This window comes from Manihot esculenta, chromosome 10 (assembly GCF_001659605.2).
Source record: "Manihot esculenta cultivar AM560-2 chromosome 10, M.esculenta_v8, whole genome shotgun sequence".
Classification (NCBI taxonomy): Eukaryota; Viridiplantae; Streptophyta; class Magnoliopsida; order Malpighiales; family Euphorbiaceae; genus Manihot; species Manihot esculenta.
In genome coordinates this window covers 26,279,859-26,307,044 of record NC_035170.2, presented here as the reverse complement: position 1 = coordinate 26,307,044, position 27,186 = coordinate 26,279,859, and the positions used below count along the sequence as shown (strand labels likewise).

Sequence of the window (27,186 nt, the reverse complement as noted above, 5' to 3'; positions counted from 1 at the left end):
GCCCAAGGGTAAGAAGAACAAGTTCTGGAATAAGGTTAAGTCTAGTCTGGGATTTGGAAGTGGCTCAAGCTCTGGTGCGGATAATGCAGTTTGTGCGAAGTGTGGTAGGCCACACAAGGGAGTATGTCGGTTTGGGATGAACGCCTGCTTCAGATGTGGTCAGGAGGGGCATATGGCTCGAGAATGTCCAAGAGCAGTCCCGATGGCTCAGTCCCAGCAGACAGCTTCAGGCAGTGTAGCGCAGCCAGCGGCTCCAGCCATGACTCAGGCCAGTGGCAGAGGCAGAGGAAGAGGGGCAGCCTCTTCTTCAGCGGGTTTCAGAGGTGAAGGTCCATCAGCTCCAGCACGGATCTTCACAATGACACAGCAGGAGGCAGATGCATCTAACACCGTGGTGGCAGGTAACTTAATCATTGGTTGTTCAGATGTGTATGCCTTGATAGACCCTGGTGCATCTCATTCTTTTATTGCTCCGAGAGCCGTGGGGAGGTTAGGTCTGATGACTTCTGGGTTAGAGTGTCCTCTCTGGGTCAGTGGACCCAAGTGTGATCCATCAGTGGTAGAGTCAGTCTGCCAGTGTAGTCCTGTGTTTGTTGAGGGAAGATGCCTGTCCGCCGACCTGGTGGTTCTAGATTTGACAGATTTTGACGTCATTCTAGGGATGGACTGGTTATCTACCCATGGTGCTACCTTGGACTGCAGGGACAAGGTAGTCAGGTTCAGAGGTCAGGATGGGTCTGAGGTTGTCTTCAGAGGAGACAGGAGGGGTACACCTAGAGGTCTGATATCAGCTCTTCAGGCTCGTAGGTTGCTCAGGAGGGGATGTCAGGGGTATTTGGCTCATGTGAGAGAGCTCAGCAGTCAGGTCAGAGAGCCCGCCTCAGTGCTAGTGGTTAGAGAGTTCTTAGATGTGTTCCTAGACGAGCTGCCAGGTTTACCACCTGCTAGGGAGATAGAGTTCGAGATAGAACTGATGCCTGGAACCCGACCGATCTCTATCCCTCCCTACAGGATGGCGCCAGCAGAATTGAAAGAGTTGAAGGAGCAGTTGCAGGAGCTGGTAGACAAGGGCTTCATCCGACTGAGTACCTCACCCTGGGGTGCTCCAGTTTTGTTCGTAAGAAAGAAGGATGGATCCCTTAGACTTTGTATCGACTACAGGCAGTTGAACAAAGTCACTACCAAGAACAAGTACCCATTGCCGAGGATCGACGATCTATTCGACCAGCTAGCAGGAGCGGGCTGTTTCTCCAAAATAGATCTGAGATCTGGGTACCACCAGCTGAGGATCAGAGATGAGGATGTGCCAAAGACGGCTTTCAGGACTAGATATGGGCATTTTGAGTTCCTTGTAATGCTGTTCGGGTTAACCAACGCCCCTGCAGCATTCATGGATCTCATGAATAGAGTGTTTAGCCAGTACCTGGATCACTTCGTTATTGTCTTCATAGATGATATCCTAGTGTATTCCAGGAATGCAGAGGAGCATGCCCATCATCTGAGGTTGGTTCTACAGACCTTGAGGGAACATGGCTTGTATGCCAAGTTCTCTAAGTGTGAGTTCTGGCTGAGGAGCATTTCGTTCTTGGGGCATGTAGTGTCGGAGAATGGGATAGAGGTGGACCCCAAGAAGACGGAAACTGTGGCTAACTGGCCTAGACCCACTTCAGTGACGGAGATCAGGAGTTTCTTGGGTTTGGCAGGTTACTACAAGAGGTTCGTTCAGGACTTCTCGAAAATAGCAGCTCCTCTGACCAGACTAACCAGGAAGAATCAGAAATTTCTGTGGACCGACCAGTGCGAAGAGAGTTTTGAAGAGCTTAAGAAGAGGTTGACTTCAGCGCCAGTTTTAGCTCTGCCATCTAGTGATGAGGACTTTACAGTCTTTTGTGATGCGTCCCGTGTGGGACTAGGTTGTGTACTGATGCAAAATGAGAGGGTGATTGCTTATGCTTCGAGGCAACTAAAGAAGCATGAGTTGAATTACCCCACACATGACCTTGAGATGGCGATAGTAATCTTTGCACTCAAGATGTGGAGGCACTACCTCTATGGGATAAAATGTGAGATCTTTACAGATCATAAGAGCCTGCAGTACATCCTGAGTCAAAGAGATTTGAACTTGAGATAGAGGAGATGGGTGGAGCTGTTGAGTGACTATGATTGCAAGATTTAGTATCATCCGGATAAGGCGAATGTCGTGGCAGACGCCTTAAGCCGGAAGTCACTAGGCAGTCTATCCCACATCACGACAGAGAGGAGACCAGTGGTGAAGGAGTTTTACAAGCTCATTGATGAAGGTCTACAGTTGGAGTTGTCTGGTACAGGTGCCTTGGTTGCTCAGATGAAAGTGACACCCGTGTTTCTGGAGCAGGTGGCTCAGAAACAGCATGAGGACCCAGAGTTAGTGAAGATTGCCAGGACTGTTCAGTCAGGCAAGGACAGTGAGTTCAGATTTGACAATAAGGGGATCCTCCGCTATGGGAGTCGTTTGTGTGTACCAGATGACATAGGGCTAAAAGGAGACATTATGAGAGAGGCTCATAATGCAAGATACAGCATTCACCCCGGGGCCACCAAGATGTATCAGGATCTGAAAAAGGTTTATTGGTGGCCAGCTATGAAGAGAGAAGTGGCACAGTTTGTGTCAACCTGCGAAGTGTGTCAGAGGGTGAAGCTGGAACATCAGAAGCCGGCTGGAATGCTTAACCCGCTACCTATTCCAGAGTGGAAATGGGAGAATATAGCTATGGACTTCGTAGTGGGGTTACCGGCGACGTCCAACAGATTAGACTCCATATGGGTGATTGTGGACAGACTCACCAAATCTGCTCACTTCATCCCTATCAGGAGTGGCTATTCTGTGGACAAATTAGCGCAGGTGTATGTTGAAGAGATAGTCAGACTGCATGGGGTTCCTGTTTCTATAGTGTCAGATAGAGGATCCCAGTTCACCTCCAGGTTTTGGCGGAGTCTGCAGGATGCCATGGGTACCGGGTTGGATTTCAGTACTGCCTTCCATCCACAGACTGACGGACAGTCAGAAAGGACCATCCAGACTATCGAGGATATGCTTAGAATGTGTGTGCTGGACTTTGGCGGTTCTTGGAGGCAGCATCTACCTTTGGTGGAGTTTGCTTACAACAACAGCCATCATGCTAGCATCGGGATGGCTCCATATGAAGCCTTATATGGAAGGAAGTGCAGGTCACCTGTTTGCTGGGAAGAAGTTGGAGAAAAGGCCTTGGCAGGGCCTGAGCTAGTAGAGATCACCAGCAGGGTGGTACCCTTAATCAGAGAAAGAATCAAGACTGCTGCAAGCAGACAGAAGAGTTATGCAGACATCCGTAGAAGGCAAGTAGAGTTTCAGGAGGGGGATCTGGTATTGCTCAAGGTGTCTCCAATGAAAGGAGTGGTTCGGTTCGGGAAGAAGGGTAAGCTGGCTCCGCGGTACATCGGACCCTTTGAAGTCCTGCAAAGGATTGGGAATGTATCGTACAAACTGGATTTACCTGCTTCAATGGAGAGAATCCATCCGGTTTTTCATGTTTCTATGTTGAGAAAGTTCGTGTCAGATCCGGGCAAGGTTCTTAGTGAGCCTGATGTGGAGATCCAAGAGGATCTCACCTATGTTGAGCAGCCGGTACGGATTCTGGACACTCAAATCAGGAAGCTGAGAAACAAGGAAATCCCGATAGTGAAAGTCCTTTGGAACCACCACAATATGGAAGAATGCACCTGGGAGACACGGGAGTCCATGCTCCAACAGTACCCTTATCTTTTCTAAGGTTAGTTCCTTGTGAGTTTTATGTGCTTTGTGTGTATGTTATGTTGTATGCCTTGCATGTGCTAGTTGAGGAACATTCGGGGACGAATGTTCTTAAGGGGGGGAGAATGTAATACCCGGCTAGACTCCGGTATCGGAATTCCTACCGTCCGGTGGAATCTCGGATGTCGGAAGCCTCTAGTAGGGTAAAACCCTGTTTTTATGAAATGTTTTAATGTGTTTTATGTTTTAAGCATGAAAGAAAATGAGTTTTTGCATGAAAATAGCATTGGAGGAAAACTCAGGTTCGGCCGCCGAACATGCATGCGTTGCGGGTGTGCTTTAGGCCCCCGAAAGCATAAGTGAGGGAAGTCCAGGTTCGGCCGCCGAACCCCAAGTTCGGCCGCCGAACATGGCATGCATGCGGAGGCACATTCGGCCCCCGAACGTGGTCTAGCCAGCCACTATAAAAGGGTCCCTTAGCCGAAAACGGGCGAGCTTTTTCCCCATTTTCGGCCAAGGTGAGTCTCCGCCGCCCCTCACCCATCTTTGGCGTCTTTCCTCTAGATCTTTCAAGATTTTCATTTGTTTTAACTTTGTTTTGAAGATTTGAGCTTTTGAGCAAAGTTTTGGAGCTTGGAGGTTCAAGAACCCACTCTCTCCCAACTCCGAGTTTTAGGTCGTCTCTCTCTCGATCTTCAAGAGGTAAGAGCCGATCTTAAGCTCATTGCATGTTTAAAGTAAGTTTTAAGTAGATCTATGGGGGTAGAATGCATGTTTAGTTTATGGTTATGTTTATGGGTATAAATGTATGTTCTTGAACAATGTGGATGCTTGATGTGTTGTAGATGGGGTTTATGATGGTTTGAGGCCCCTAGGAACATGTATGCTTGTGTATGTGTGTTGTAGAATAGGTTTAATGCATGTTGGAAAGGTTTGGAGGCGAAATGTGCATAGGGAGCCAAGTTTCTGCCCTTTGGCAGAAACCAGGTTCGGCAGCCGAAGGATTTTCGGCCGCCGAACATGGCAGGGGAGGCAGCCTTTCGGCTGCCGAAGCTTGCCCCTGAAAGGAGACTTTCGTCTCTGTCTGGCAGTTTCGGCCGCCGAAAGTGCCGCCGAACATACATGAGTTTCGTCTCTGTCTGGGAGTTTCGGCTGCCGAAGGTGCCGCCGAACCTGCCTGACTTTCGGCTCTGGAAGGACTTTCGGCCGCCGAACCTGCCGCCAAAAGTGCCCTGTCCAGGCCTCCTTTGCATGTTTTTCTATGGTTGTTTCTTGATGTTTTAGGGGGTTTTTGGGAAGTAGTTTATAGTTATGTTTAGGTATGTTTGGTCCCTCATTTGAGTCCACCTGTGTAGGTTCGGACCCGAGGAACCGAGGACCCCAGCAGTGAGTTCAGCTGCTTCGGTGTTGTCAGAGTCTGCCAGAGGTGAGTGGAGCTAAACTTGATCCTTTAAATTGAGAAATTAAATGTTTTATCATGTTTCATGCATCATGATTATGCAATAGGATGATTGCATTAGATTTCATGAATATGCCGCATTGCATCGATTGTTGTTGATGTGGGTGAATGTTGGATGACCCAATTAGTCCATGACAGGAAGACCAGGACCCCATTCTACGGCCTGGCACAGAGTAAGGAAAGACCAGGACCCCATTCTACGGCCTAGCACGGTTATGGGACTCGAAGACCAGGAGCCCAGAGGAGGCCCTGGGGCAATGGTAAGTAATGTATGTATGACAGGAAGACCAGGACCCTATGCTACGGCCTGGCACAGAGTTAGCTTGGACTAATTGGTGACAAGTTCACCCAACCCTTATGTGAATTGTCTGTGTTATGACGCATTTCATGGAGCATAGTGTTAATATGTTTTTATAGTCCTACTCACTGGGCTTTTAGCTCACCCCTCTCCCTTTTCCCCCAGGCTTGCAGGTACAGGATAGAGCAGGAGTCCGGATAGAGTAAAGAAGCCATGTTTATGTAGTAGTTAGTAATGGACATGATCATATTGTATTGTAATGTTTTAATCAGTATAGATGATGTTTATGGATGCTAGAGGTGTGCTTGACCATAGATTGTTGTTATCCCTTTTATTACATGATCGTAGAGATTTTTATGATGTTTATGTAAACCAACTCAACACATGTTATGTCACCCATTTGGGGGCACTGATGAGATCCCGCAGAGGGATCAATGTTATGTTAATGTTTATGCACAGGTTGAGTTTGGTTGATGAGTATGGAAAGGAAAGTTTTAATTTTTATGTATGTTATTGATCATGTATGAGATTATACAGGTTTACAGGTTATATGTCAGGCTTGCTACGGGTCCCGGCGGCTTTAAGCCGATCTGGATCCTAGCACCGGTAGCGGTCCGATTTTCGGGTCGTTACAATCCATTTATCATGTTATAAAAAATTTTCATATTATAAAAAGAAATTAATATTTGCAGTCATATCTCCATTCTCTTTCTCTGTCTCCTCCTCATCTTTCTTACTCTCTCTCAGTTATTTTTATTTTATTTGAATTTTATTTGTTACAATTATTAATTTAAGTTTTAATTATTTTTGTCACATTTTATAAATTATCAATTAACTATTATGTTTTAATTTATAAAATATTATGTTTATATATGATTTTTTTAAAATATTTTATTTTACAATGATTTAAAATACTTACTAAAACAAAAACACTTTATATAAAAGTAAATAATATAGTATTAATTTCATAAAATAATAATTTTAATGGTTTTTTTTTTTTTTTTTCTGAAATAGAAAGGAAAAATGTAAGAAACGAAGTACTTGCACAATCCAGCTGATTACGATATTCCCGGATTCCGGAAGCATCCACTGCTGAGCATACACAGCGACTGATCATTACCGAGACACAGATCCAATCGGAAATAAACCCTAGCTAGAATAGGACTACCGGAGATAACAACAATAGTTTTCGTCGGAACAAATAGAAGATGGCAGAACCAACTGTTAGGGCAGAAGAGGAAGACGAGGAAGGAGAGACAGGGAAACAGGAGAAATCGGAGGTGGTGAGCAGGAAAGGGAAGAGGAAGGAGAGGAAGAAGATGAAGAGGAAGCAACTGAGAAGGGAGATTGCTGAGAAGGAGAGAGAAGACGAGGAGAGGAAAATGAACGATCCGGAGGAGCAGAGGAGAGTGAAGGAGATGGAGGAGGAGGAGAGGCAGAGAATGGAGAGGGAGAGGATGGAATTTATAGAGAGAGAGAGGAAGTGGCTGGAAGAGATGGAAAGGAAGAGGAAGGAGGAGGAAGAAGAAGAGGAAAGGAGGAAAGCCTTGGAAGAGGAAGAGTCTAAGAGATTGCAGGTAACTTTTTTTTGTTTTTTTGCCATTTTGCATATATTTGACTAATTTGCGTATGTATTTTTCTTTTCAATTCCCTCAGTTTCTTGTGGATTCCATCTATGCTTGGTTGCTGAGATATGCTAAACTAATTGCATACTTGCTATGTAATCGCTGATAAAAGTTGGGATACCTGTGTCAAAAGGGGTTAGGGTAGAATTGTTGTCCTACAATCATAAAAAATTTATCTCGTTTTATACTTCTCACATTATCTTACCCTTATGAACTGAACCCTGGGATTTGAGATATTTCGGTTGAGCAATCCTTAACTGTAAGGAAAGTTCCAGAAAGCAGGAAAATGATTCTTCCTCTGCGTCAGATGCGATAAACTCACTCTATGTTGTGTGGTTTCTCTCTCTATGTGTTTTCTGAGGTGTAAAAGAATGGAGTGGGAGTATTTGGTGTTGTGATTAGTACTTTCAATTCAAATACTTTTTTCCCCATCTGGCAGGTTGAAAAGGAGAATGAATGTAATGAGGATGATGATTGGGAATATGTAGAAGAGGGGCCTGCAGAAATTATCTGGCAAGGAAACGAGATAATTGTTCGGAAGAAAAGGGTCAGGGTTCCAAAGAAGAGTGCAGATCAACAGAATAAAAATGAGGTGAAGCAACATTTTTCTCCAGCTTCGATTATAGTAGTTTCTAGTTTTATCTTTGTTTTTCTCATTTGTTTTGGCTGTTACAGAAATTTTATTTGAAGATGTTATGCATTGCTTTGCAGGATTCTGATAGACCTACGTCAAATCCTCTTCCTCCACAATCTGAAGCTTTTGCTGATTACCAAAATGCATCAATGGCTTCAGCGGAACAGATGCTTGATAATGTAGCTCAACAAATACCTAATTTTGGAACTGAACAGGTATGCTTTTGTGTTAGTTAACTTATCAGAATGACCTCGATTCATGCTATTGTTTCTAATTCTCCATGTATTGACTTGTGGCTACCTTCAGTGTTATGGTTTTGATTTATGAAGGATAATTTGTCTAATCTCTCAGCTTTCTCTTGGCAGGATAAAGCTCATTGTCCTTTCCATTTAAAGACTGGAGCTTGTCGGTTTGGCCAGCGCTGCAGCAGAGTTCATTTTTATCCTGATAAAGCATATACGTTACTCATGAAGAACATGTATAATGGTCCTGGCCTTGCTTGGGAACAAGATGAGGGGCTCGAGGTCTGTTAAATGCTGCCTTCTGTGTCTTGTATCCTAATATCAGATCTTTCAAGCTTCTGATTGTGGCAGAATCATCATAAACATATTCAATTTTTTTTTTGTTATTTGATAAAGCATTTAATCCATTTTCTGCTTGTATCCTTATTTTTTTCAGAAAGAAACTTAAATTTTTAGTAGAAGTTTGATGTCTACAGTTCAATATATTACATCTCTGACATTCAGTCTTTGCTGTCATGAACTAGTTTATGAATGAACTTGGAATTTTTTATAATTAAGGTAAGCTGAAAGATTAGGCATCACATTTCTTAGCACACTTCATTTTAAAACATTTTACCATGTTGATTATGCTTTTTAATGATGAAAGATTTGCTGTCTACTTACCTAGAAAAGTTTTAAGCAATTGAAATTTTTTTACTTGTCTGTCTTTGATATTGTGCTTTTGTAGTCAAATACTGCACAAAACAGCAAGTGCCTCTTGTATTTGCTTTAGGAAATAATGCATTAGGAGTAAGAGTACATGTCATTATAAATTTGCAAATGCTTCTTGTATTGGCTTAGGTCACATTTGTCTTCTTTTTCTAAAATTTTCAATGGGTTAAAAAAAAAAATCTTACTCTTAATATTTTAATTTCATGTCCTTTGAAACTTTTTCATTCGTTTCAGCCTTTCTTTTAGTTGATAATATTAATCCTCTATTGTATAGTTTTTTTACCACCTTTTTTCTTCTTCGTGATTACTTTTGTTGTGCTTGACAAAAGTTAAGAGTCAGAGTTTCCTTACAAGTGTTACTTTGATGGAAGTCCATGGTTTTGGCCTTAGTTGGGCGAAGAAAATGATTTTGTTCTCCTGTATCCTCCTTACTGAAAATGGAATTATGGGGCGGTCACTGAATTTCTCTTGTTTATCTTAATTTTGTTAATCCATGTGAATGGCATAATTGATCTTGATATTAGTTCTGTGCAGTTATCTTATGTTTCCTTTTCTTCTCCTATTCCTATATCTTATATTAGATTTGAGATGTGGTAAGTGTGCCTAGAAATGTGTTGCCATCAATGAGGTCTTAACTCCTAACAACTTTGACTTTCTATTTTAGCATGTTAATTTGTTTATATTTCAAATTTGAGGGTTTTCTGGCTTAGAAATTATTTGATAGTTTTACTAGTTTGTTGATTTCACCATGAATTTTGAGTCTTTTGGCTCCTTAACCATTAGTAGTTGTTGGGCATATCTGGGACAGCGGAGCTATGTTCTTGATGACAGTTATTGCTTTTCAAGGATACCATTTGAAGGCAGCAAATTATATTTGTATGTGTTACAGTAGAAATATTCACATGCTTTAGAATGTGTTCAGAAAAAATGGAAAGTGAAAGAGCTTACTTATATTTTATGTTCTTCACTTAAATGATGACTACAGGATAAGTGTTACATTATTATATGTAACAAGGACTGCAAAATGTAAAATGTTTTTAAATTATTTTGAATTAACTATTAAGATGGTGTGATGTAACATTAATTAGGGCTTCATGAGTCTGATTGTTTTGGTAACATCAGTCATCTGGTGCTTTGCATTTGCATATCCTAGTTAACATTCTTAGAGTTTATTTTGTATTTATCACTATTTTGTTGGGGATTGATTATATTTACATTGTGAGAGACTTTAGTCGGAAGGTTCATCAGTTGCTTCTTTTGTAGTATATTTGCTTATGTATTACAGGAAAATTGCTCTTGATTTGTCATGTTCCTATTTCAGTATACGGATGAAGAGGTTGAGCGCAGTTATGAAGAATTTTATGAGGATGTGCACACCGAGTTATTGAAGTATGGGGAAATAGTGAATTTTAAGGTTGCTAATTGCACTCGCATCTTTTTACTAGCCTGCAGTTTATATAACATGTTTCTGACACACTTCATGATCAATCTTCTTGTCTTTTACCTTTGAGGAACTTGTGTATTACTTTTTTAAACATCCTGTTATTTCAAGGCTTGTGGATTGACAAAATGAAGAATATGGGGGCCAAACCAACTAATAAGAAGGATAGTGTTTCACTTCCCAGAGAAAATATAGCTGATACCTTTCACTCTGTCTCTGCTCAATCTCATCTCAAACCTGCTAAAACTGATCCAAGATAACTTAGAGCATTCATATTATTCTTTTCTTTAACATGAGGTTCTTATGCATGTTTATTCTCTCCTTGTCCTCTTTACTTTTCCTTTGGAATAATAAATGTGATGCTCATGGCAGGTTTGTAAGAACGGTTCGTTCCACTTGCGAGGGAATGTTTATGTCCAATATAAATCGTTGGATTCTGCTGTACTTGCTTATCATTCTATCAATGGTCGCTACTTTGCTGGAAAACAGGTACTAGTTATCATTCAAATTCAAGCAAGTACTTTTGTGGTTTTAGCTTGCAAATTTGTTGTCAGCTCGGTCTAGCTGATTTGTTGGCATTTAAGGATTTTTCCAGTCATCTTCGACTCTAGAAAAGGTTATGAATGTATGTTTATGTTTTGAGGTTATTGTGTCAGTTGCATCCTTCTTCTATATTGGAACCTAGAAATTCAAACTCTCAGCTCTTTTCTTAATGGTTTTTGGAAAGGAAAATAATGTTTTTGTGACAAATAATGTTTTTGTGACAAACAATGTGACGTGGTGGTGGCCATCTTGTGAGTGGAATAACTATTAACACCATATCGATGGTTTTCGAATTCAAGAAGCAATGCTGAATTCAACGGAAGAGAGCCTAGGAAGAAAGGTTCTTGGTTAACCCTGGGGTCATTCCACCTTTAGAATCTCAAAATTGCACTGATTTCATACTTTATATGACATATGCTTTTGCATATACCTGCGTGAACAGTAGAAATAAATGACACTATGTTTTCAGTGGATGAGTCTGTGTGTTGTTTTTCAGTGCAGGGGTGAAATGTAGTATGTGTTTTGTGCTGCTGTGTAGTTTGTGCAATCTGTGCTTGCTACTCCCAGCTTTCCTTGAACTACTTTTTGGAAAAGCATCAAATAAGTTTTGAAAAGCATCACCAAACTCAATGTAAAATGAAGCTATATTTCAGTGTAGTTATGGATATGCATCTGCAGTGTTTTCAAAATTTAGCTACTTCATTGTTCAAAGTGATCAATTGATTTCATGGCGTTGCTCTATTAGTAATTTTTTTCATAAGCAATGCATTTTTAATCAGGGAGCTATCACATGATTCTTTGTAGGTAAAATGTGAATTTGTTAATGTGACAAGATGGAAGGTTGCCATATGTGGAGATTATATGAAGTCAAGGTTCAAGGTATATGTAATGTGCTACTTCTCTCTCTTCTATCTTAATTAGGGATATCCTCCTTATCAGTTGATGTGGGGTTATAAGGTACCATTTTAGGTAGAAATAGAACTTTCACATACAAAAAGAAGGTTGATAATTTCCTGAAAATTTGCTGCATTTGATACCTTTCGTTTTTGTATACGATATTTTATTTTTTGGTACTTGTACTAATGATTTTGTGTTATCATCTTATCATCAGACATGTTCCCATGGAACGGCTTGCAATTTTATCCACTGTTTCCGAAATCCAGGTGGGGACTATGAATGGGCTGATTGGGATAAACCTCCACCTAGATATTGGGTGAAAAGGATGGCTGCTCTATATGGTTACTCTGATAAATCTGAATACGAGATGGACAAAGAAAAACTTGAGCATAGGAGAATGTCTAGAGTACCAGCTGATACAGACAGGTATAAACTCAAAGAATTGGTAGTGGATCAACATACATTAGTGGAATTTCTAGTAGTGATGAATTTATGCTTTCTTGAACAAGAATAGTGATTGCAGAATTCTGAAACTGCATTTCTAAGATTTTCAGTTAAATCTTCTACTTTCTTTAGGGATAAGATTATCGTAGATTAATGATATTTGTGAAGTTTGTGATTCATATATATCTTTTATGTAGTCTAAAGTACTTTGCAAGGGTGTTGTTTTTGTGGTTCTAAACTTACATGCTTTTAGTCATGATCTTTTATTGCAAACTCAACCTATGCTCTCTGTTTTGTTTCTTTTTGCTTTCTTCCCACTCTTTCCTCCTTAGTCTTCAATGCACATGCAAGCGATGAGGCATTTCTGCTCTTATATGTCAGTTACTTCCTTTGCTCAGAATTCTAATTCTTTTATTCAGGTTTCGTGCAAGATCTAGATCTAGGGGTGTGGATCACTTGCTCCCTTGTTCTGGTAAAAGCAGTGACCATGAAGATAGGGTTCAGCAGGGCACTCACTGGCATAGGCATAGAGATGATGACCGGAAACGAGATAGAACCCTTGATGAAAAATCATGCGAAAAGGGCTATTATAGTAGTGATCACAGAAGTCATGATTCTAATTCTGATGGAAGCTGGTCGGATAGGGATTTTAAGTTGGACAGGAAACAAAATAAGCATCGTAGTTATGTGAGAAAAAGGTCAAAAGACCAACATGAAGTGTCAGAATGCTCTAGTGATTGGGCTGGTGGGAAGAGTAAGCAGAGCATCGATGAGGCTGATTCTGATAGGAGCAGAAAAAGAAAAAAAGCACACCATGCACACAACAAAAGTTCAAAAATATTGGAAAAAGAGGCATTGCTGGATGATAATAGAGATATGAAGAATGAATCTCATGCAACGGATGGATATAGGTCGGATAGAGACAGAGATAGAGAAAAATGCAATAGGGCAAGAAGCTCAAGACACCAGAGCAAAGCAAGGTCCACAGATTATCATGGAGATGTAACTATTGGTACTGGTTCCATGGAAGAGTTGTCGCACAGAGACAAAAACAAGGGCAGACTTGATCATCCCATAAGGAAAAGCTCAAGACATAAGAGCAATTTTTCTGATTTCACAGATGATCATTGGGATGATAGGCACAGGACTTATGATTCTGATTCCAATGATGAGTGGTTAGATAAGGAAATACATCATAGTCATAAAAGGAGACGCTCAAAGAAAATTGAACTAGAGATTTCAGATGATGGATGGGTAATTGCAGAGAAGTTGAAAGAAAAGTCTTACTGTGAGGAGACTGAAACAGGAAAATCTCACCTAAAAAGAAAGACATTGGATCGTCCTTTGAGCAGAAGCAGCCATTCAGGCAGAGAAAGTAATGAAACAAATTCTCATGAAGAGGAGTTCAATTACGTGGACCCATATAATGAAAGATACATGTTTGATCATGATCCAAGATACAAACCCATTGAAGAAATTAATGGGCAGGACCGGTGGAAACCTGAAAGTCCTGATAGAGATGGAAACTCTATTTGAAAAATCTGTTAGCGTCAGGAGTAATGGTTCTGGCACTCCGGGTCAATATGATGGAAGATCTAATTAATAGGATGGGGCTTCTGGTTGGTTACAGAACAATGACATTGAAAAAGAATGTTTGCTAATCTGAAAAAAAAAACACTCCTTTGGAACCCCATAGTTCTAATAATGAAGTTGGTGCGTTGACAAGACTGTAAATTAAGTTGTTGGGGCTAGATATGTTGCAAGCTTTACCATGAATCCGCATCGAAGAGTCGAGGGACAAGATCACTAGAAAACTTGTGGACAAGTATGCAGATTTCGCCTGATGAGGAGGACCCATCTTAAAGTATCTGGGTCATAAATGGCACATGATAACAAGGTGTGTCTTGTAATACCAGGATTTTATTTTCTTGCCCTCCTTTTCTATTTAAATCTGAGCAAAAAGAAGAAGAGTGGCCTTGTTGCTCTATATTTGGAGAATTTGGCTATTTCAATTTGAAGTCTGGAGGGATAATCTGAGTATCTGTAAATGTGGTCAAGTTTTGAATGTATAAAAATCATAGGTTTCCATTTAACTGTTCTTGCATTCCAGCTTCGGGCAGAGTATAAGATTGAACGAACGTCTAATTTAACCAGTGTGTTTCCCTATGAAAACATGGGGGCTGTTTCACTGTAAAGTAAAAGATTCAAATAAAATCAAAGTACACATAGTGTGTTGATCTTGAATTATAATTAGTCTAGTAGTACGTGTATTTAAATAAATTTGAGAGATTTTAAATTTAAATAAATTTGAGAGATTTTAAATTTTATTTTTTAATTTTTATTTTAAAAAAATATATATAATGTGCATCACATAAAATTATTTCTATTATAAAATATGTTTATTTAATTTTTTAGAATAAAAAAATATTCAATTTTATTCCATTTAACTCGGTATTTTATGAAAGTAATTATGACACTCCTAAAATCCCAATAAACAAAACATTTGAATAAACCATCAATTAGTCAATTGAAAATGATACAATATTATGGTCATCAAAATTTATATAATTATAAGAATTAATTAAAGTATAATAACTAATTATCAAAATTAAATAAATTATAATAACTTATCTAACTCTACTTTCTCATTAGAAAATTCTACTAATTTGAGCACCATTGGTAATGAAACGAGGATATGGGAGTTGACCGATTTCAGAAAATTAATGATTTTCTTATTTATAATGTTGAGAAATAAAAGATATTAATAATTTTTATGTATAAAAAAATTAGTGATATTAATAAAAATATCAAAATCTAAAAAATAATTTTTTTTAAAAAAACATAAATTATCTTAACAATGACTTAAAAATAAAATATTTTATATTAATTAATTTTTATTAAGAGCTCAAATGTAAAAAAAAATCTGAAAACTATTTATAAAAAAATAATTTTCATACAACAAACAAACAGATCCTAAATTATGTAAATTTAATTTTTGTAATAATTACTCAATTATAAAGAGTGAAATTTTGTGCAAAAACCCAACTTGTTGGGTAACCTTTTAGACCAGTTAGAGAGCCCAATGACATTTATTTAAAAATAAATAAAGACAAAAAAAAGTGAAAATGCCCTGTGACACTAGAAAGAGCGAGAAGAGCAGCAACCAGATGACTGGTGAGAAACCAGCAGCAGGTACAGTGGAACACAACTCAGCATTCTGCAAGTGAGAAATCTCGTCCTTTTTTCCTTTTAATCCGTGCAATTTTAAGTTTAATCCATGCTCCATTTTATCTAATTGTCATAGATATTTGTCTGGTTTCTCTTTTATATCATAATGAAAGCGTGAACCTTTGTTGAATATTTCTACACCATTTACCAAATTGGGTGCTTGTTTTATGTGGCAAGCAATGATCAGTTCTTAATTCCCTGTTTTTCTGCTGATGATTGACATGGGTATTTCATAGAATTAGGCAATTGATAGTTCTTTCCATGATTTCATTTTCTTGCTTGATAATTTCTATTCATTTCAGTTATAGAACAATCATTGAGTACTGGGGGATCTCTTTCTTAACATGGAACCAGACATCCTCAAAATCTTCCATGAAAGAGGAAAGGAAGGAGGAAGTAATGTCCTGAAAATGGAATCACATAAAAGTGCATGATTTTATATGCTATTTTCAACTTATTGATAATGTATGCAGTTTCTGGTTTCATCTTTCTTTCTTATACACAAGGCACTAACCCTAAAAATTGAAAATTTATTGCTGATATCATTATTTCTCAATAAAACTTTTTCTTTTTTTTTCGCTTTTTGTCCATTAGCTTTAAGAAAGAAAAACTTTTGCTTTTTGACTAGAGACGTTTGGAACTATCTTATTTTGTTTGCTAGTCTAGCTTCAAAAATTAAATTTGGACACAGATTGCTCATATCCTCCAGATTCTAACTGTATTTAATTATAATGACATAGCTCTAAACTGAAAGAGAGTTTCATCAGCTTCTTCTTTATGCTGTAAATCATTCTCTTTTGTAAGTTAATCAACAGCATACTTTATTCTTTCTTTGCTTATTTGGTTCTGATGCTGTCTGCAGATTTGGAAGGATTGATGTTTCTACAAATCTTGATTGCTCTCCGAATTCACAGAGAATAGCAAACAAACAGAGGTCATATTTCTTTCTACATTATGAAACATTTTTCTATTTAGATTCCACTGTTTATTCATTGCATCTTATCTCCTTTGAAAAGCTGGCAACTCCAATGAGCTTTGCTTCTCTGTTGATGATTATAGAATGCAATGATAAATGCCTTTAACATGGGAATCTTTACTGATCACGGGAGGGATTCTACATTAGACTGCTGTCAATTGCTGCCATTCATAATTTGCTTTATCTTCTGAACTTGAATCATCCTTTGCCCTCAATTGATATCACCACATTGCATTTGATTCAGAAAGAGTAGTTGAATTGCAGAAGTTAAGGTACTAAAACAATTTTTTTTTTAAGGAAAAAAGAAGAACAAGCGAAATTCAGACACTATTTAAAGTGCATTAAATATGAAATACAAAAGTATGAAAGCTAAGGCCAACACTATGCTTATAAGTTGTTTGTTAGATGTCTCCCTTAAGATCTTATTTAACACTTGCTTCTTTCATCAGATAATGATTGCTGCAAAAACTCAATAGGCCTTCAATACAGTTTCCCTTGCCATTGTCTTGTTCTTGGCTACCATGAAACCTCCTTGCAATTTATCATTCTTTTCCTCCACCACCACTGTCACATATGCTTTCCATAATGACCACACAACTCCTAAAGAAACCAAGGAAATTCCCATTGATTCCCCTTCCGAGGTTCCTGTTGTTGCCACAATCAACCATCTTCCTCAACCAGATGCTGCCACCAAGATCCAATCTGCCTACAGGGCCCATGTAGTCCGCACTCTCTACAGAAAGATCTCATCTGTCAATTCTGAAGCTGATCAACTGCAGCGCCAAATCCAACGGCAGGAGACAGTGGATGCCATTAGGACTGATGAACGAGAGAAGCTCAAAATTAATGAGGCCTTGATGGGGTTACTCTTAAGGCTGGACTCTGTACCTGGGTTTAATCCGATGATAAGGGAGGCACGGAGGAAAGTGAGCCATAGGATAGTGGGGCTGCAGGAGATTGTGGATGGGATATGTGGAAGTGATGGCCCTGATTGGTATGTTGGTTGTCGATATGTAAAGGATTGGGATGAGATGGTGGCAGAGATGGAGAAGGAGGTATGTAAGGAGAGAGGCGGCGAGGAGATGGAGCAGTTTTGTGCTGAATATCTTGGGTTTAGATGCTTGAAGAGGTTTCTGTATGAGCCATGAAATTGTTGAGGTTACTGCCTATTCTTGTGGAAGCATATGTATAAATGGAAGGATGTCATGGTTATTTTCTTGTAATGGTATATGCATATAACGTAACATATGTATAGATGAAGGCTAGCTCTAAATGTGTATCTTGTTTGTAGTAGATACTTTCTCTGCAGCCATTCAAGTTTGGATGATAATTAATCTTTGCAAGAAAGATCATTTTTACCCTTAAATTTTTGAATGATGTCAAAAAAAATCTCAAAATTAAGTTTTTGGTCAAATTAACTCAAATCTTTTGTTTTTAGTCAATATTTACCCAATTTTTGGCAAAAAATAATAAAATAATATTTTTTCTTAATTTGTATTGATAAAATATTAATTATGATATTTTTTTTCAAATAAAAATTATTTAAAATTTTAGTTAAATAAAAATGAAAGCTCAACTAAATTCCAGATCTATGATCGTATATTTTCTTCTCTTTTCTTTTTCTTTCATCCTCTTCAATCTCTGTGTAACATCACCAATATCAAATGTATCTATTTTTTTTGAAATAGGGGGTTGGGGGAGTCGAACCTCAAACCTCCTCTGATCTATCAGGATGCACTTTTCACCGGGTTAAGTCTCGGAGTGCATCATCAATGTATCTATTTTCTTTTTCCTTTTTAATTTAGAATAATTTTTTATATAAAAAATATCAAAAATTAATATTTTATTAATAAATGATTAGAAAAATTATTATTTTATTATTTTTAACTAAAAATTGAATAAATATAGACTTAAATCACAAGGTTTGGATGAATTTATTAAAAACTTAATTTTAGACTTTTTTTTAGATTATCAATCAAAAGTTTAAGGACAAAAATGATTTTTCTTCTATTCTACCTCTTTCCAATTGGTTTTTATTGTTGGAATTTAAATTCAAATTAGTCAACCGAACTGAGCTGAATTAATTAAAATGTTAACTAAGTAAAAATGAAATTGAGAAAAAATACAAAACGAAAAAAAACACTCATCATATTTATCAAAATTTACTCATGAAAGATATAAAAAATAAAAATAATAGTGAATACTAAATTATAAGATTTTCTTATTAATTTAAAAAATATAATTAAATTTTAATAATAAATATAAATATTAAAAAATTTTAGTTATTAGACAATTACACAATAAAAATTCTATTACTTGAAAAAAATAAAAATTAGTTAGCATTGAAGTAGGATATCAAATTATGCAAAATAAAAACTAAATATAAATTCTAAATAGTTAGACTATAGCATAAGAATAAAAATCCTTATTAAATTAAAGAAATAAAAATTAAAAACATATAAATAACAAAATAAATATATTATCAAAATATAAATATATGTTTAAGTTAATCACTGAAATTACTCGTATTAGGAGCATTTTAATTTTTTAAAATATATTAAAATATATTTAAAATTTTCAAAAATATATTAATTAAAAAACTAATTTTAATTATTAAATATTTTTATTATTTAATTTATATGATATTAAAAAAATTTATTTATTAATTTTTCAATTTTTAAAATATTTATTAACCAGTCCTTGAAATATATCTTAAACTTTTTTACATTATTTTTCAAAAACCTATGGAAGTAATTTTACGTTACTCTGTTGGTAATGACGAGGACCACATAAAAGACCATTATACCCTTGTCTCACAGCAATGTATAAATTGTCCTCCTATTAAAAACTAGAAACACTTGTACTTACAACACCTTCTGTAATTGTTCAATTTCCCTCAAAACCAACAATGGCAGAGCTAGTTCTCTTCGATATTATTGGGAACATCATTAAAAAATTAGGTTCAAGAGCCATTGATGAGATTAACCTATATAGGGGCTTCAAAGACTTCACAAACTCAATAGAACGGTATCCACCATCAAAGCACTGCTTCTTCATGCGGAGGAGATGTCGTCGGAGAATGTTCAAGTCAAAGATTGGCTTTCAATGCTCAAAGATGCAGTTTATGATGCTGATGATTTGTTGGATGAGTTATCGCTCAAGGCTTTGCAAAAACAAGTGATGACTGGCAAAAGGGTGGCCAAGGAGGTACGCCTTTTCTTTTCCATCTCAAATCCTTGTGTTTATGGTCTTAAAATGGCTCATAAGATTAAGTCAATTAGAGATAGATTGGATGAGATTGCTCCGAATAGGAAGTTTTTCTTGGAGAAACGTCCTGGGGAAAGATTTATTGCAGCTAAATTTAGGGACCAAACTCACTCCTCCCCACCTCAAGTAGTTGTTGGGAGAGAACATGACAAGGAGGCCATTATTGAGCTTTTGTTGACCTATGATGATAATGAGAATGTGTCAATTATTCCCATAGTTGGAATGGGTGGATTAGGAAAGACAACATTAGCTCAACTTGTATACAATGATGAAAAACTTGAAGGGCAATTTGAGCTAAAAGCATGGACATGCGTTTCAGATAATTTTGATTTAAAATTAATAGTCGAGAAAATTTTAGAATCGGTTTCTTGTCAAGAAACTTGAAGAGTTTGTATCTCTTCAGAACAGTTGAGGGCTGGTCTTTATTATCTTTGAAAAACTAACTTTGGTACTTTCATCCTCTATGAATTCCCATTTACAGTAAAAAATCTCGCACTTATTTGAGTACTAATTGGTAATACGTCCCAACTTCTTCTGTTATTCATTTTCCTATGAACAGGAAGATCTAAAAACTGCAGTAAGAAATTTCATCTTAAACAAGGTTGGCATAAGGACAACGCATCGAAGGTTTATTGATTTCAACCTTAAATATGATTCATCAAACTTGTGACATCCCAGTGAATGATAGTACTTCAGAATTGGTAAGTAACTAAAGATCAATGCCAGAACAGAATTGTTGTGGAATTTTTTTCCTTATGCTGGTAGGATGTGATTATCTTGCAAATAAGTATGTCTACAAAGAAAAGTGATTGAATGTTTGAGGGAATCAACGTAGCTTGCCTCGATTTCAGACATTACTAAATTGCTAGTTGGTAACTGGAAAAAGAAAGCATGGAAATTGAAGACATTTAGTTTTTTCCTGTTTTTCACATGAATGTCTTGTCTGACAGGGATCAAGATTGCTGGTTGAGTAGATTTGTCATGACATGAAGATCAGTTTTTATCCAAGTTGAGAGTTTATGAAGGTAAAATATTGACACTTCATGCTTGGCAATATTCTTTAGCTTATGTAGTTGGTCTAATGCTTAAATTAAATGTTTTTTTCCTCTTGGGAAATACCTTCTTACATCCTCAGTATACAAAAAACATAGAAATTAGGTTTTATGTTTTTAATAAAACCCTTACCATATTTCATATTGATAATTTATTTGTCTTTTTAAACCGAATACTTGTAATTTTCCATAAACTGACTTGGAACATTGTTCTCTGCATGTTAAAAATTGTATTGAAGTCCTGTAAAAAATGATTCATTCCAGTATAGATCTATTGGCTTTCCATACGAGTTTGATGAAGGTGATAAAATCTGAAAACCTTGCATATAAGTTTGTAGTGGAAGTATTGATTTTCTTTCCAATTATTTTGTAAAAAAATATATTCAATTAAAGATGCTTGATGTACTCTTAACAGCATTCCAGGTTCTTCACAAAGTCCATCTCTTACAATTCTCGTTTGAAAACTGGTATTTCTCTAAAATTGATAATTAAATCTTAACATGCATCAGCTTCATCAACGTATACGTACAGAAGGTATATCTTGAAACATGGCTAATTCAATTCTTTTGATGGTGAACACTGCAAATCTCTGAGATTAGCAGTAAGAGCTGGTAGTGGAACAAAACAAGAAACATCAGACAACATTGAGAACCTTTCTTTAACCTTTTCCAACTGGTCTCCACGTGATCGCCCTTAACTCTTTCCTATACAGACAAGCCGAATCAGCCTCCATCCCCAAAATGTACCTCGTCTTCTCTCCATCCATCTTCTTCTTCTTCCTTGATAACATTCCGAAACCCAGATGTACTAGACTCTCCATTTCAAATTTTACTCTGTTTTTGAGCTGAAAGTTGTGTGCTTTTTCAATACGAAAGAAGAGTTCACAGTGCTCCTGCAACAGTGAAAAATGTGTTATGTGGGCAAAGCAACAAAGATCTTTATTTTTGTAGTGACAGTTCTCATCGTTCTTGGTCTTACATTGGGATTCGGGCTCTTTCGCCACAAATCTCATAAATGCTCTGGTGATTCTTGCCACTCTTCGCCACCCATTACTTTTCCTAACCCAAATACTCCTGTTAATCCATCGCCACCGGATTCTAACCCTTTTTATACCGATACTCAGCCTACCCCTCCTGGCTCCAATCCAACTTCTCCTCCTCCTCCTCCTCCACCTGATCCTACTCTTGCTCCTCCTCCGCCAGCACCATTGGTATTGTCTCCGCCTCCGCCGCCAATTGGGCCTTCTATAACAGGGTCGCCACCGCCGTCGTACAGTCCACCGAGTAATACGGTGTTGGTGACTCCGGGTCCTGTGCATGCTTAGTCGCTTACTAGTCGAAGGTTCTTTAACTTTTTTTTGTTAAATTTTTGACGGGGTTGTATAGAGGTGGTATTAAGCTGGGGCTACTTTTTAATTAATTTTTAAATCTTTCTGGGGTTTGGATTGTAATGGTAGATCCTGCTTGTCGCAATTTTTGAGAAATTAAATTCGTTGCTTCTTTTATTTAGCTGATTAAGCAAATGTGTACCATATTTTCCCTGTTTTCTCCTTTTTGGCATCGACATTATGTTGTAGAATGTGGTAATTTTCATTAAATGAATAGTTGCTATAGCTTCATCACTTGCTATATTTTCAAGATAATTTATACAATAAATGAAGCACAGCGATATTCTGCAATAAGAAGTTGTAGTAAAACTGCTGCGTTGACATTGCATACCGAAAATTCATTTTTGTTCAAGCGCTTTTTGAAAATTCATTTTTGTTCAAGCACTTTATGAAATTTTGAATACCTTCCAGCAAAATAACCCTTTTCATATTAGAAATCTTATCGAGTTCCTGTGATTATACATGGAGATAGAAGAAGCTGTGGTGAGTCTAATAGCTATCCATGTGTTAAACAAACTTCAATTCAAGGGGTAAATCATAAAGCAGTTCTGTTTTAAGTTTTTCTAGGAAAAATTATTATTTAGTTTATGGGTTATTGACTAACTCGTAAATCAGTCATTTGATTTTTAAAAATTGGAGTTATGTGGAAGGAGGACAATTTAAACTGAAACAGCATTTGTTTAAAACCGTACAATACTTAATTTGAAAAATCAAAAAAATTGGAGTTACGTGGAAGGAGGACAATTTGAACTGAACCAGCATTTGTTTAAAACCGTACAATTAATTTGAACTCTTTCAAATTAAGTAAGCCTTAAGAATCACTAATCATATTATCTCGATAATCAAGGTTGATTTCAGACTATCTCATACTATCTCGATAATCAAGGTTACATAAAGATTCTAACAAAACCATCAAACAACATATAATTACAAGTCTCACAATATCTCTAAGAAAATAGAATGGGTTATGAAAACTCGTGAACAGTTTACTTATTTTATTTTGAGGGTAAAATCATAATTATATATTTACATTAATTCAATCATTACAATAATTCTCACATTACTTGAAGACATGGGATGATCTACAAGAAATAAAGGCACAACTTTAACAATATTTCAAATCCATGATGCTCAGCTAAATACAGTTTTCATTGTTGGCCAATTAGTCCCTTCTCTGAAAAGTCTTAAGAACAAATAGAACTATAATAAAAAGATATCAATATGTTTAGAATGACACTTTCCTTAATAAATAAAACTCTAGGCCCTTGACACCTAGACAGCTTGAGCTTACTATACATAAAAAATAATAATAACGCATCACTTTAAAAATTAAAATTTAATAAAATCAACCACTTAATCTCTACATTTTCATTTCTTATATTAAATTATAATAATTTAATCTTTTAATTTTTTTTATAATAATTTAGTCGTTTTAATTTTAATAATTATAGTAATTTATTTCTTTTAATTTGACTTAACTTCAATTCCTAATTGATTAATGATAAATTTAATAAAATGGTTATTTTATTAATAAAATAAAAATTTAATATTAAATTTTTTTTTTGAAAAAATTTATATTACTGGTCCTTAAAGAGGTAAAGCGAAAAGTATAAAGTTTAATTGTACCAAACGATCGATTACAGAAAAAAGGGTTATCAACTATTGCCTTTTTTGCTAGACAATGAGCTGCTTTATTCTTCTTCCTATGGACATGACTAAAAGTGATATTTGAACAACTTGCCATAAGAAAAATAGAGTATGCTATTATCCTTTTTGATCGCCAGACTAGGCTTAGCTCCTCTTAAGACTTGAACAACTTCCATAGAATCTCCTTCGATATAGACTCTTTTGACCTTATAATTAGCTACTACACTAACTGCCATAATTAGCTGCTATACTCACCGCCTCTCTTGCTGCTATCATTTCTAGAGTTAAAGGGTCAGTTATCCCTATGATTCTCTTGCACCTCTAGCTCAGAACCGTTCCTTCCTCAGTTCGGACAATCATTGCAATTGATCCTCTATTTTCTATGCTATCCATTACCCCATCAAAATTGATTTTAACTGTTCCTTTAGCAAGTCTTTCCCATCTCATATCAATTTGATCAATTTGTGATTGTATTAGACACATATTTGGCAGACTACTTAGAAACTCATCCAAATATCTCAATGCTGCACTTACTAAATGATCTGATTATATTTTTAAAGATGTGCTCATTTTGCCCTTTCCATAACTGCCATAATAGAAAGATTGTCATTCTCTCCCACTTGGCAGTGTCATCATTGCTCCTTAGGACTGACTTAATTTCATTCCAGTATTCTTTCAGTGATGAGCTGTTCAAACCTGCTCCCTCAACATTAAGGACAAGATCAACCAAACTTGTATTGCTCGAGGACATTGGAAGAAAATGTGGCATGATGATTCTGTCATACCATAAAGCTTACAATTAGAGCACGAAGAGATTCCCAGGCGATACAACCTCTCATTTGTTGGTAGACGGTCATGAAGAAACTTCCACATCAAGACTGCAAGCTTTGGAGGGACTTTTAGCTTCCATAGCTCTTGCCAAGTCTAAATATCACCATTTGGACAATATTGATCCACTATGGTTCGTTCCGAGATAAACAATCGGTCCTTTAAATCATAAGCTATTCGGTATCCGGATTTGACCAAATATTCTTCTGGTTTGACTACCGGATTTGACCAAATATTCTTCTGATTTTGAAAAAAGTCAAACACGTTCGTCCTCTCCTCTAAACAGATTGATCGGAATTACCATAATATTTTTTATTTCAATATCTTTAAAAACTCCTTTCAATTTTTAGATGACTTAAGAGTGAGAAGCTGTGTTCTAACAATTGGGATACCCAATGTATTGATGGCTTCGGATCTTGCTTCACTCTAGGGATTTGAGGGAAGGTTTTTAGGATTCAATTAGCATAGTATAGAGCTTCCATCATTGACATTCCACCATATCCCTTTCTCTAGGACTTGCCGACCCCACAGTATACTTTGCCATGCCTAGAATGGTCTAGAACCTTGTGCAGCTTTCCTAAAATCTGAATAAGAGAAACATTTGCCTTTGAGAACCCTTGCTAGTAGAGAATTAGGCTGTTAAATGATTCTCCATCCTTACTTAGCCAAAAGAGTCATATTGAAGCATTCTAAGTCTCTAAAACCCAAGCCACTATAACTCTTTAGTTTGCACATTTGGCTCGTGAAATCCAATGAATTTTCCTTTCATCTTCTTTTTGATCCCACTAGAACCTTGCTAACAAGATATTGACTAATTGACAAAAGGATGAAGGCAACTGAAAGCAACTCATAGCATAAGTTGGGATTGTTGAGGCTACTGCTTTAATTAAAACTTCTCTACCTCCTTATGACAACATCTTCACTTTCCAACTGGTAATCTTTCTCTAAATTTGATCTCTAATTTCTGCAAAGGATTGGGATTTAGATCTAGTGATTGCTGCTGGTAGGCCTAGGAATTTATCTTGACCACCTACATTATGCACTCCCAACCATGATGCAATATCTCCTTTAACCTGTGTTGGAGTATTATGGCTGAAGAACAAAGAAGATTTAGCAAGGTTGATGGTTTGACCACTAGCCTTTGCATATATATGCAGGATAGTTCGAATATACCTTGCTTGAACCATGTCCGCTTTAGTGTAGATGATGGAGTCATCAGCAAAAACTAGGTGCTTGATTTTTGGACCCTGTCTAGAAATAGCAATTCCTTCCAGGGGTGATGTTCTAATAAGATGTGAAAGCCCTTCTGTACAAATCAAATATAGGAAGGGTGATAGTGGATCACTTTGCCTTAACCCTCTCGATGGCTTAATTAAACCAAATCTATGACCATTTATTTACACTGAGTATGAAACTGATGATACACATTCCATGATCCACCTGATTTAAAGCTCATGAAATCTCAGGCATTTTAGCATATATCCATAAAGACTATTCCACACAATCATATGCTTTGCTGAAGTCAAGTTTGAAAGCCATACCTCTCTTGCCCCCATTTTGTTGTTTCTTCAAAAATTGGACGATCTCATGGTTTAGAATGATGTTTTCTGCAATTAATCTCTCTCTAGTAAAAGCTTTTGCTCCTTACCAATGATAATTGGCATTAATGGTTGCATACAGAGTACCAAAACTTTAGATATGATCTTATAAAACCATTGCAGAGGCCAATAGGACACAGATCTTTCATATTAACGACATTTTTAACTTTAGGAATAAGTGAGATCATTGTGTGGTTAGCACTTTTAAGCATTTTACTATTTTGGAAGAAACTAGTCACTGCAGTGGTTACTTCATCTCCCAGGATGTGCCAGTAATGCTGATAGCGGTTGTCGAAGTCGTAAAAAATAAACCTATTATCAATCAACAAAATAATTTGTAGATAGTGGTAATAGAGTCGAACCACAGGGATTTAAAACTACGAATTTTCCTAATAATGACTTGGACAAGTAAATAACAAAATTAAATAAAAGAGGAGAGTTTTGTTTTGATGATAATGAATTAAAACTGAATAGCAAGAGAAAGCGATAATTAAAAAGATGGGTAAATCAATGTGAGAAAAGCTCTAGTTAAAGTATGGATCTATTTCAGTTGTTTAGAATTGATCATTGATTCTTTGATACTCCTATTTATTTCAATAAATTAGTTTAGGTTGTGAAAGACGCTTCTCACAACCAAATTCCTCCTTAGTTTTAGTTTGACTAGGAAACGTTCGCTAATCAAACACTAGTCAATAAGTTGCCAAGGAACATCCTTGGAGTTTTTTACTTTTCAACTGTTGACTGCATTAAGACTTAGAAAAACCTAATTCTAACATTGCCAACCGCGTGGTCAAGTTTAGATTATACAACCAAGTGTGCTTGTGTTCAAACAATCTAAGCAATTACGGACCTAAATTATTTAAACTAACAATTTATCACTTATGCAATTAAAAGCAACAGGCCTTAATTGATTTTAATAGCAAAACAATAATAGTATGAAGAACAAGTTGCATAAATATTGAAAAATAGAAGTTTAATAATGGAGTTTTAAATCTCTCAATTCATCACAAAACTGAAATTTCCCAATTTCAACTAGAAAAGAAGGAGTTTAGCCACTCATGGTGGACAAAAGTACACAAAAAGAAAGAAGAAAAATAGAAGAAGAAAGCTGTTGTGTTGCTGCCAAAATTTTGCAGTAAT

At 36.7% G+C, this 27,186-nt stretch overlaps 3 protein-coding genes across 8 annotated transcripts; all 3 read left to right on the top strand.

Moving 5' to 3' along the window:
- The first annotated feature begins 6,541 nt into the window (after positions 1-6,541).
- Positions 6,542-14,156, top strand: LOC110624799 (zinc finger CCCH domain-containing protein 5). Of its 2 annotated transcripts, XM_021770124.2 has the most exons (9): positions 6,544-7,103; positions 7,591-7,743; positions 7,863-8,000; positions 8,151-8,309; positions 10,060-10,152; positions 10,552-10,668; positions 11,527-11,601; positions 11,834-12,045; positions 12,483-14,156. In XM_021770124.2, the coding sequence occupies exons 1-9, from the start codon at positions 6,735-6,737 to the stop codon at positions 13,597-13,599; spliced, it is 2,433 nt and encodes an 810-aa protein (XP_021625816.1). In that variant the 5' UTR covers positions 6,544-6,734; the 3' UTR covers positions 13,600-14,156. The 2 variants fall into 2 exon arrangements, with proteins under 2 accessions (XP_043816987.1, XP_021625816.1); XM_043961052.1 differs by lacking the exon at positions 11,527-11,601 and having other exon boundaries at positions 6,542-7,103.
- A 977-nt stretch (positions 14,157-15,133) lies between these two features.
- On the top strand, positions 15,134-17,560 carry LOC110624051 (BAG family molecular chaperone regulator 5, mitochondrial). 5 transcript variants are annotated; one of them, XM_021769115.2, is made up of 4 exons: positions 15,134-15,286; positions 16,154-16,225; positions 16,351-16,539; positions 16,717-17,560. In XM_021769115.2, exon 4 carries the CDS (start codon positions 16,789-16,791, stop codon positions 17,413-17,415), a length of 627 nt encoding a protein of 208 aa, XP_021624807.1. In that variant the 5' UTR covers positions 15,134-15,286; positions 16,154-16,225; positions 16,351-16,539; positions 16,717-16,788; the 3' UTR covers positions 17,416-17,560. The 5 variants fall into 5 exon arrangements, with proteins under 5 accessions (XP_021624807.1, XP_021624804.1, XP_021624806.1 ...); XM_021769117.2 differs by lacking the exon at positions 15,134-15,286 and adding an exon at positions 16,056-16,073; XM_021769112.2 differs by lacking the exon at positions 16,351-16,539 and having other exon boundaries at positions 15,135-15,286.
- A 3,933-nt stretch (positions 17,561-21,493) lies between these two features.
- LOC110624295 (extensin) lies at positions 21,494-21,910 on the top strand. The gene has a single exon (XM_021769401.1). It carries the CDS (start codon positions 21,494-21,496, stop codon positions 21,908-21,910), a length of 417 nt encoding a protein of 138 aa, XP_021625093.1.
- Positions 21,911-27,186: the final 5,276 nt, after the last annotated feature.

Excerpts from the sequence above, each read along its gene's own strand:
- LOC110624799 (XM_021770124.2), top strand. The coding sequence starts at position 6,735 with ATGGCAGAACCAACTGTTAGGGCAGAAGAGGAAGACGAGGAAGGAGAG. Across the intron at positions 10,669-11,526 it reads GCTACTTTGCTGGAAAACAG|GTAAAATGTGAATTTGTTAA; the intron begins GTACTAGTTATC and ends GATTCTTTGTAG. Across the intron at positions 12,046-12,482 it reads GTACCAGCTGATACAGACAG|GTTTCGTGCAAGATCTAGAT; the intron begins GTATAAACTCAA and ends TCTTTTATTCAG.
- LOC110624051 (XM_021769115.2), top strand. The coding sequence starts at position 16,789 with ATGAAACCTCCTTGCAATTTATCATTCTTTTCCTCCACCACCACTGTC.
- LOC110624295 (XM_021769401.1), top strand. The coding sequence starts at position 21,494 with ATGTGTTATGTGGGCAAAGCAACAAAGATCTTTATTTTTGTAGTGACA.